We start from the raw sequence: 11,298 nt of genomic DNA on the forward strand, positions 1-11,298 counted from the left end.
TGGAGTGTTTCTGTCTATTTGAGCAGATATCAGCTGATCTTGGCTGGGTTTGTTTATAGGACTGTCACTAAGGATAACTACGTCTTGTTGTCAGGTTGGGCCTCAGTCACAACTTTAGAGGTTGAGTGAATCCTCCCTAAGATAAATGAACCCTTTTCCAGATGGTGTTTTATCTTCCAGCTAACAGTTGTTCACATGGTAAGAACATGAGGCTCCAAGGGAGAGAATGGAAGCAGGCAAAGTCTTTGAAGTCCTAGACATAATATCCCCAGCTCCAATATTTTGGCCACCTGATGCGAAAAACTGACTCATTTGAAAATCCTGTGATGCTGGGAAAGATTGAAGGTGGGAGGAGAAGGGAACGACAGAGGATGAGATAGTTGGATGGCATCATTGATTCAATGGACATGAGCTTGAGTAGGCTCCAGGAGTTGGTGATGGACAGGGAAGCCTGGCTTTCTGCAGTCCATGGGGTCACAAAGAGTTGGACATGACTGAGTGGCTGAATTTAACTGAACACACAATTCTAATAGGCAAGCAAGTCATGGGACCAACCAACATTCAAGGGAGAAAAACAGAATCACTTGTGCATGAAAGAAGCTCGGACACACATTGCAGAGGGTGTAGATACAGAGAGAGCAAGCCATCTTTGCTATCTAATTTCCACAGAAACTATGCTTCCCCTAAATGTCATGAATTTCCCATCTACTTTTTCTCAAGTATTACTATTATGTCTTTAGTGTACATATGAATGCCTGTAAAGCCAATGATGATCAATATTGCTTTTTAAAGAAATGTTAGTTGAATAAATCCCATGTAAAACCTGAAAGACTAATCTTTGAGAGAGGGAACATCTATAAAAATTCTAACTTTGAATAAGAATCATATATAGAGAATAAGATGAGTGCAATTTTTGTGAAATGGAAAGAAATTTTATTCATAACAAAGTGTTCCACATATCTTTTAATTTTAAAATGTCTTTTCACATTTTCACTCATAGAAATGCTAATCATACAATGAGTAATAAATTTTTCCATAAGATGCATTTGCAAATTCTCAAAACAAGTCAGTCTCCTAGGTAAATTTTTGAAGAAGGGTAAAATTAAAGTTTAATGATCCCCATTTCCTTCTTCTGTGTAGACAGTTGAAAGTCATGTCTCTTGGACCTTTTTGTATTATAATCATCTTTAGATATTCCTATTCCCTTATTTTAAAAAAAATTTTTTTCTCTTGTATCTCCATTTCTCATTCCCATTCTTCCATTGGCAACCCTCTTTATTGTTTTTAAAGTTTATTTTTTATTTGCATTTGTTTTTATGCAAAAGATATTTAAATAGATCTAGCAAAGCTATCTATTGCTAGTAATTGCTGGAAAATATTCTTTGCACCCGGCAGCATTCATCTCCAAAGTATGTGTCCATTCCAGTGTATGGCACAGCCTCTCCCATATAATAGAAGTGTAATTTCAAGGAAACTTTTTAAAAGTTTATGTGTATTACTTTTTAAAAACATCAGTTAAGACACTAATGCATAAAATAGTCTTCAGTAATATTGATAAATTATTTTTAACAATGACAACATAACTATAAAAATATAGTAGGATGTTTTAATTGAAAAGTGTAAAATGTATTATTTGGGCTTCCCAGGTAGCACAGTAGTAAAGAATCTGCCTGCCAATGCAGGAGGTGCAAGAAATGCAGGTTCGATCTGGATCTGGTAGATCTGGTAGATCCTCTGGAGTAGGAAATGGCAACCTGCTCTAATATTCTTCCCTGGAAAATTCCATGGACAGAGGACCCTGGAAGGCTATAGTCCATGGGGTCACAAAGAGTCAGACATGACTCAGAGCACACATGTACACACTCACAAATGTATTATTTAGCAATAAGTGATTGCAGTGGGAAAATATACACTCTGAACTTTTGGAGCTATGAAATTTTAAAACACAAAAGGATGCTTCATAATATAAAGAAAGCAATTCAAATTGAGAAGGGAGAGAGCGAAAGCAGTCATGTATTACCACTCTCTTGAAATCAAAGCTCAGCCTCTGTACACTGGTGCCATGTTAAATCTTAGAGACAGAGTCTTGGATGAAGTAGAAAGAAATAGCTCATTGGTTTTTCAAGTAAGGGGAACTAATGTCCTCAAAAGTGTGTGTCCCCACCTGAAGAGGGTAGTAAGGAGTTTCATTTTTTTTTCTTTTTTAAATATAAATTTATTTAATTGGAGGTTAATTACTTTACAATATTGTATTGGTTTTGTCATACATCAACATGAATCCACCACAGGTATACACGTGTTCCCCATCATGAACCCCCCTCCTCTCTCCCTCCTTGTACCATCCCTCTGGGTTGTCCCATTGCACCAGCCCCAAGCATCCAGTATCATGCATCGAACCTGGACTGGCGACTCGTTTCATATATGATATTATACATGTAAGGAGTTTTATAGTAAAGATTCAAAGAGCAAGGCACGGTCAACTTGTGGACTTTCTTCTGATTGGATGTTGTTGAGGTAATGGGGAGTTAGCATTATCAGCCTTGTGGGTCTAAGGAGTCATGTAAGGTCAATGTACTTGTAAGCGGCACACAGTTAAATTCTTCCATATGGTGGGGGTTTCAGTATCTGAACAACAGGTCAAAGGACATGGTTCAAGATTATTTTCTATAGTCTTTCAGGAAGAACTAAATGTCCTTGATTTTGTTAAATGGGTAAAGTATCATTATTTTGTCTTGCTTGACTGTTATAATTCTGCATTTATTCACTGCTCTGATTCAATTTGTTCTTTGACTTTTTTTTTTTTTTTTTCTATAGACAAAAGTTAGACAGAGCACAAGGTTGGTGTTTTTTCAGGAGGTCTCATAAGGTCTTGCTTAGTGACACTCCTAAGTTTTATGTCAAACTTAAATAAATTAAAAATTGAAGAAATATATACATGCATTTCAAAGTTATGTTTTCCACCAGCACAGCTTATAAATTCTATACTTAGAAAGGGAAAAAGTTAAAAAATCAACTGTGACTGACCGATTCTAATGATTGCAGAACTTTGTGGTATCTGTTTGTGCTAATTTGCCATATAGTCTTTTAACTGGTTCTTAAGTTTTTGTTATTGCTTGTTTATTTCATTTTCTGCTCCACTTGGACCAAAGCACAGATTAAATAAAGCCATTTCTCTACAGTTTATTCTCTATTTCATTTCTTTCTGTTCTAATCTTTATTATTTTCCTATACTTCTATATTATCTTGCTTTCCCATGTTTTAGGTTTAGCTTTTCCTTTGTCTAATTCCCCAAATTGTAAGGTTATGCTCTTGATTTAAGATCTCTCTTCTTTATTGATGGGTATTTACATACCTAAATATCCTTTGAGCACTGCTTTCTTGTCACTTGGGCCAGTTTTGAAAGTTATGCTTTGATTTACAGTCATCTTTAAGTATTTTCTAATTTCATTTGTGATTTCTTCTGTGGCTTATTAGTTGTTTATTTTGTTTTGTTTAAAATATTTTTTTGTTTTATTTTATTTTATTTTTAACTTTACAATATTGTATTGGTTTTGCCATATTTTATTATTGATATCTGGCTTCATCTCATTGTAGTCAGAGTAAATACATTATATGATGTCAATGTATTAAATTTGTTGAGACTTGTTATGTGACCTTCGATAGAAGTGAGTAGAGAGGCCACTACCTTGGGGGCTAGAGATACTGCTGCCACTGAGGGTGAAGAGACAACTTTTGCTGGATTGAATTCTGCAGTTAACCTTCAGCAGTTTCTGCCTTAAAGCTATAGGAGATGAGGCTCTCCTTAAGAGCAAAATGGAACCTTTAGGTCATAGGTTCTGCAATCATTAGAATCGGTCAGTCACAGTTGATTTTTTAACTTTTTCCCTTTCTAAGTATAGAATTTATAAGCTGTGCTTGTGGAAAACATAACTTTGAAATGCATGTATATATTTCTTCAATTTTTAATTTATTTAAGTTTGACATGGAGCTGGGAATTTGAATACCCTATCTCATCCTTTCCCTCACTACTTTTATTAATGACTTTAAGACTAACCACCCAAAGTCATTATATCCCTTAGTTTTCAAAACATGTTCAAAAATATCAGAGTAACTTAGCTTCTTTTTTTTTTTTTTTATGTTTAGTGATTTATTAAGAGTTGTTCTTGTTGTTCAGTTTACCCAGTCACGTCTGACTCTTTTCAACCCCATGGACTGCAGCATGCCAGGCCTCTCTGTCCCTCACCATCTCCTGGAGTCTGCCCAAGTTCATGTTAATTGCATCGGTGATGCTGTCCAGCCATCTCATCCTCTGACACCCTCTTTTCCTTCTGTCCTTGATCTTTCCCAGCATCAGGGACTTTTCCGATGAGTTGTCTGTGCACATCAGATGACCAAAAATACTGGAGCTTCAGCTTCAGCATCAGTCCTTTCAGTGAATATTCAGGGTTGTTCTCCCTTAGGATTGACAGGTTTGATCTTGCTGTCTAAGTGACTTTCAGGAGTCTTCTCCAACACCACATTTTGAAGGCATCAATTCTTTGACATTCTGCTTTGTTTATGGTCCAGTTCTCAGAACTGTATGTGACCACTAGGAAGGCCATAGTCTTGACTATTTGGATCTTTGTCAGCAGAGTATGTCTCTGCTTTTGAACACACTGTTGCTTCTTGATCCACATACAAGTTTCTCAAGAGGCAAGTGAGGTGGTCTGGTTTTTTAAAATTCTCTTTTAAGAATTTTTCAGAATTTGTCATGATCCACACAGTCAAAGGATTTATGGAAGTCAATGAAGCAGAAGTAGATGTTATTCTGGATTTCCTTGCATTTTCTGTGATCCAATGGGTCGTTTGATCTCTGGTTCCTCTGCCTTTTCTAAATCCAGCTTGTACATCTGGAAGTTCTCAGTTCACTTACTGCTGAAGCTTAGCTTGAAGGATTTTGAGCATAACCTTACTGGCATGTGAAATGCATGGAATTGTATGGAAATTTGAACATTCTTTAGCATTGCCCTTCTTGGGATTGTAATGAAAACTGACTTTTACCAGCCCTTGGCCGCTGATGAATTTTCCAAATTTGCTGGCATATTGAGTGCAGCATTTTAACAGCATAATCTTTTAGGATCTGAAATATCTTAGCTGGAATTCAATCACTTCCACTAGCTTTGTTCATAGTAATGCTTCCTAGCGCCCACTTGACTTCACACTCCAGGATGTCTGACTCATGTAGATGAGTGACACCATCAAGGTTATCCAGATCATTAAGACCCTTTTTGTATAGTTCTGTGTATTCTTGCCCCCTCTTCTTAATCTCTTCTGCTCCTCTTATGTCCTTACCATTTCTGTCCTTAATTGTGCCCATCATTGCAGGAAGTGTTCCCCTGATATCTCCACTTTTCTTGAAGAGATCTCTAGTCTTTCCCATTCTACTGTTTTCATCCATTTCTTTGCATTGTTCATCTAAGAAGATCGTTTTTTTTTTTTTTTTTTTTAATCTCTCCTTGCTTTTTTTTTTTTTTTGGACCTCTGCATTCACTGAGTATATCTTTTCCTTTCTTCCTTGCATTTTGATCCTCTTTTTTCCTCAGTTCAGTTCAGTCACTCAGTTGTGTCCGACTCTTTGTGACTCCATGGACTGCAGCACACCAGGCTTCCCTGTCCATCACCAACTCCTGGAGTTTGCTCAACTCATGTCCATCAAGTTGGTGATGTCATCCAACTATCTCGTCCTCTGTCCTCCCCTCCTCCTGACTTCAATGTTTCCCAGCATCAGTGTCTTTTCCAATGAGTCGGTTCTTTGCATCAGGTAGCCAAAGTATTGGAGCTTCAGCACCAGTCTTTCCAGTGAATATTCAGGACTGATTTCCTTTAGGATTGACTGGTTTGATCTCCTTGCAGTCCTCAGCTCATTGTAAAGCCTCCTCAGACAACCACTTTGCCTTCCTGAATTTTTTCTTGGGGATGATTTTGTTCACTGCCTCCTGTACAATGTTACAGACCTCAATTGATAGTTCTTCAGGCACCCTAGCTATCAGATCTAATCCCTTGAATCTGTTCATCACCTCCACTGTATAATCATAAGGGATTTGATTTAGTTCATACCTGCATAGTCTAGTGGTTTTCCCTACTTTCTTCCATTCAAGCCTGAAGTTTGAAGTAAGGAGCTCATGATCTGAGTCACAGTCAGCTCCAGGTCTTGTTTTTTGCTGACTGTATAGAGTTTCTCTATCTTTGGCTGCAAAGAACATAATCAATTTGATTTCTGTATTGATTATCTGATGATATCCATGTGTAGAGTCATCTCATCATGGTAAAGGGTTTTGCATAACTCTATGAAGCTATGAGCCATGCTGTTCAGGGCCACCCAAGATGGATGGATCATAGTGAAGAGTTGTGACAAATGTGGTCCACTGGAGGAGAGAATGACAAACCACTCCAGTATTATTGTTCATGGGGAAAACCCCATGAACAGTATATAAAGTTTTATCTTCCAATTAAAAAAAAAATACTTGAGGCATATTGCAGTTGTTCTTTTTCAATGCAGTGTAATATCTCAGTGTACAATTATGCCAAAATTGATTGGTACTGCTGTTAATGTACACTGAAGATACCAGCTCTTGGTTAACTCCAATAATTGTGTACATTTGTGGTGGTAGCATGCCTAAGATTCAGTTGTTAGTCATGCAGGATATTTTATAAAGTGCGAGTACCAATTGCACTCCTGTGAGAAGTGTGTAAGGTTTCTTATTTCTCCACATCTCCCTAGGGGCTTCCCTAGTGGATCAGATGGTAAAGAACCTGCCTGCAATGCTGAAGACCTGGGTTCAATTCCTGGGTTAGGAAGATCCCTTGGAGGAGGGCATGGCAACCCACTCCAATATTCTTGCCTGGAGAATCCCCATGAGAATGCACATCTCATTAAGAATCTTTATGGATGCCTCTTTGTCTGTCTATAGTCATATCTCATTTTCATATGCTTAATTGCCATTTAGTTTAGTTTTTTTTTTTTTTCTTCACACCCTGCATGACAGACTTTATTTTCTTGGTCTCCAAAATCACTGCAGATGGTGACTGCAGTCATGAAATTAAAAGACACTTGTTCCTTGGAAGAAAAGCTATGATGAAACTGGATAGTATATTAAAAAGCAGAGACATTACTTTGCCAACAAAAGTCCAGATAGTCAAAGTTATTGTTTTTCCAATATCATGTATGGTTGTGAAATTTGGACCATAAAGAAAGCTGAGTGCCAAAGAGCTGTTGCTTTTAACTGTGGTGCTGGAGAAGACTCTTTAGAGTCCCTTGGACTGCAAGGAGATCAAACCAGTCAATCCTAAAGGAAATCCACTCTGTATATTCACTGGAAGGAATGATGCTGAAGCTCCAATACTTTGGCCACCTGATGCAAATAATTGACTCATTAGAAAAGACCCTGTTGCTGGGAAAGATTGAAGGCAGGAGGAGAAGGGGAGGACAGAGGATGAGATGGTTGGATTGCATCACTGACTCAATGGACATGAATTTGAGCAAGCTCCAGGAGATAGTGAAAGACAGGGAAGCCTGGCGTGCTGTAGTCCACGGGGTCATACAGTTGGACACAACTGAGTGACTGAACAACACAATGGAGTGAAAGATCTTAGTTCCCTGACCAAGAATGGACCTGTGCTTCTTACAGTGGAGTGTGCAGTCTTAACCACTGGACAAGCAGGAAAATCACAAGATATTTCTTTATGTGAAATACCTGCTGAAGGTATTTTCTTTGCTTTTAAAATCGATGTTATTAGAGTATAATTTATACACAATGAATTGCAACCATTCTAAGTATAAAGTTTGAGAAGTTTTGAAAAATACATCTATTTAAATAATCACCACACCACAAGTTGCTAAGACCTATGATAACTGTGTTTAATTTTTTTTTCAGTTTTTATTTTTTAATTTATTTACTTTAATTAGAGGGTAATTACTTTACAATATTGTATTGCTTTTGCCATACATCAACATAAATCCGCCACGGGTTTATGCGTGTTCCCAATCCTGAACCCCCCTCCCACCTCCCTCTCCATACCATCCATACAGTATACTAATTCATATATATGGAATTTAGAAAGATGGAAACAATAACTGTGTTTAACTTTATGTGAAGCTGTATCATTTCATGTATGCCCAACAGCACTGCATGATAGTTCCAGTTGCTCTCTGTCCTCCTTATGACTTATATTTGACAATACAGTCTACATTCTAATTGTGACCATTCTAATGAGTGTTAGACTTGTTTCAATTTGAGTATTCTAATGTTAATGATATTGAGCTTCTTTCCATGTGCTAATTAATTTGCTATTCATGCAATTCCTTTGAAAGTGTCTGCTAAATTTTCCTGATAATTTTTATTTATTTGTGCTTTGATAGTAAATTGTTAAGGATGTTTGCATGTGTGATCATGAGGGGTTTTGGCCTACAATTTTAGTCTTATAATTTCTTTGCCTAGTATTTGTATCAGGTTTATATCAACTTCACAAAAGACTAAAAATGTATAATTTCTTCATGTGTTCTGAAACAATATTCATAGAATGCATTATTTATCCCTTTGATGGTATTCATCAACATCATTTTGAGTCAATATGATTTTGATGTTTTCTTTGGGAAAAGATTTTTAGATATTAATTCAATTACTAAAATTGAAAAGTACCCATATTTTCTGTTTACTTTTGGGTCACTTCTCAAATTTTATCTTTTAACTAACTATTCTATTTCATCTAAGTTTTTGACTATATTGGTTTAACATTCCTCATAATCTTCCCTTATTAATATGTTGATATCTGGAGAATCACCAGATGGATTGTAGCTAGACATATTGTGGTGATGATTTTACCATGTATAAAAATATAAAATCATTTTGTTGTACACTTGAAAGTAATAAATACTGTATATCAATTATAATTCAGTAAAAATGGCTTCCCCCCTATACCAATATTATGAAATATCTGGGAAAATCACTTAAAGAAGTAAAAGGAATGACTTGATCATGGTAGGGTCTCATTAAAGAATTGTGAGTGAAATATTTTGTTTCTCATAAAGCAATATTCAATAATTAGTTGTTTAGTATAAGAATGGAAGGGGAAATTAAAGATTAAATGGTTCTGAGATCAATCTGCTTGGTTATAAGCTAAGAAGTTACAATATAGTTTCTTGGCTTTATGTAAATGATAAGATAGATGTGTATCCTTTCAGTTGATTTATCAACATGTTTATTTTACTTTCTTAAGAGAAATGCAGCTTTTTTCAGTGAGTTATTAAAGGCTTGTTTAACTTGCTTATTCCTCAAAGTATATATAAAAGGATTCAGCATTGGTGATATGGAAGAAATAAGCAGTGACACACCTTTGTTAATATTTCCCTCTTTTGCAGATGGTTTGACATAGATGAAGATGCAGCTGCCGTAAGAGATGGAAAGTACAATCATGTGGGAAGAACAGGTAGAAAAGGCTTTTTTTCTTTGCTGAAGAGAAGGGAATTTTAGAATTGTCCTTATGATGTATATATAGGAGAAAACTACACATATGAGAGTGATGATGAGGATCAGTACAGAACAGGCTATTACCATCTGCTCAATTAACCATGTGTCTGAGCATGAGATCTTCAGGAGAGGTGATGCATCACAGGCAAAATGATCAATGACATTAGAATCACAGAATTCCAGATGAAAACCTAAGCTGAGTGGTGGGAGGATAGTCATAAGTGCCACCATCCAGCAGCAGATAATCATTGTTTTGCACAGTTTGTTGCTCATGATTGTCATGTAATGCAAGGGTTTGCAGATGGCCACATAGCGATCATATGACATGGTCGCCAAGAGAAAAAATTCAGTTACTCCAAAAAGATATGTAAAAAATAATTGAATCGCACATGCATTATAAGTAATGGTTCTGTCCCCAGTTGATATATTGTATAGGAATCTTGGAATACAGGAGGTTGTAAATGAGATTTCTAAGAAAGAGAAATTTTGGAGGAAAAAATACATGGGTGTTTTAAGGTGAGGATCTACCAATGTTAGGGTAATGATGGTCAGATTACCAGTTATACTCAAAATGTAGGTGAGAAATAGAAAAATAAAAAGCAAAACTTGCAACTGAGGATCTTCTGTCAGTCCTAGAAGAATGAATACTGTTACAGTGGTGTGGTTTCTCATTATTGACTCCTGGATTTTGCCAAACCTACTTGTAAATGTCAGAAATGTTTGAACTGCAGAATTCAATGACATCAGCCAATAATGAACACTCTCGTGCTTATTTGGCTCATCCAGCATCCATGGTTTTTACTTGTTGATTTGAATGATACATTTCCTATTTTACAGTGAGCTGAGCCACCCAGTCTATTTATACATAATGACCAAAGGAAATTATTTTATAAATGTGAATTTGGAGATCCAACCAGTCCATCCTAAAGGAGATCAGTCCTGAATATTCATTGGAAAGGCCGATGTTGAAGCTGAAACTCCAATACTTTGGCCACCTGATGTGAAGAGCTCACTCATTTGAAAAGACCCTGATGCTGGGAAAGATTGAGGGCAGGAGGAGAAGGGGATGACAGAGGATGAGATGTTTGGATGGCATCACGGACTCAATGGACATGAGATTGGGTAAACTCTGGGAGTTGGTGATGGACAGGGAGGCCTGGCATGCTGCGGTTCATGGGGTTGCAAAGAGTTGGACATGACTGAACGACTAAACTGAAGTCAACTTTTGAATTACAGTCCAATTTTATATTTTTAGAAGTTTTTTTTTTTTTAGATTCCACATATAGTTGACAGCATAGGATGTTTTTCTTTCTCTGTTTAACTTATTTCACAAAGCTTTGAACAATGTCTTTCCCACTTTTTTCTCAGCAAGTAAATCCTGTCTTCTGCTACTATTGATCTAGTCGACTGGGTGAAGTGTCCACAGCTGACAGACCCCCATCACAGACAGGAATATTAATTGAGGCTCAGGGTAGATAAAACTTGATGGAAGACTGATACCCTCTTGGGCAGTGCATTGTCATCTGTTGGTGACCATAACTCACAATGCGAATCTCTGTCTTTTTAAAGTCCTTTTTCACCACCAGTAGTTCCCTTTATTGGAGAAGACAATGGCACCCCACTCCAGTACTCTTGCCTGGAAAATCCCATGGACAGAGGAGCCTGGTAGTCTGCAGTCCATGGGGTCGCTAGGAGTCAGACACGACAGAGCGACTTCACTTTCACTTTTCACTTTCATGCATTGGAGAAGGAAATGGCAACCCACTCCAGTGTTCTTGCCTGGAGAATCCCA

General features: G+C 37.0%; 1 protein-coding gene across 1 annotated transcript; it reads right to left on the bottom strand.

Annotated features, from left to right (window-relative positions):
• Window positions 1–9,242: 9,242 nt before the first annotated feature.
• LOC109558743 (olfactory receptor 6C68-like) lies at window positions 9,243–10,178 on the bottom strand. Its single transcript, XM_019960074.2, has one exon. It carries the CDS (start codon window positions 10,176–10,178, stop codon window positions 9,243–9,245), a length of 936 nt encoding a protein of 311 aa, XP_019815633.2.
• Window positions 10,179–11,298: the final 1,120 nt, after the last annotated feature.

Source organism: Bos indicus, chromosome 5 (genome assembly GCF_029378745.1).
Source record: "Bos indicus isolate NIAB-ARS_2022 breed Sahiwal x Tharparkar chromosome 5, NIAB-ARS_B.indTharparkar_mat_pri_1.0, whole genome shotgun sequence".
Classification (NCBI taxonomy): domain Eukaryota; kingdom Metazoa; phylum Chordata; class Mammalia; order Artiodactyla; family Bovidae; genus Bos; species Bos indicus.

Bases quoted from the DNA above. Each gene is read 5' to 3' on its own strand.
- LOC109558743 (XM_019960074.2), bottom strand. From the start codon at position 10,178: ATGAGAAACCACACCACTGTAACAGTATTCATTCTTCTAGGACTGACA.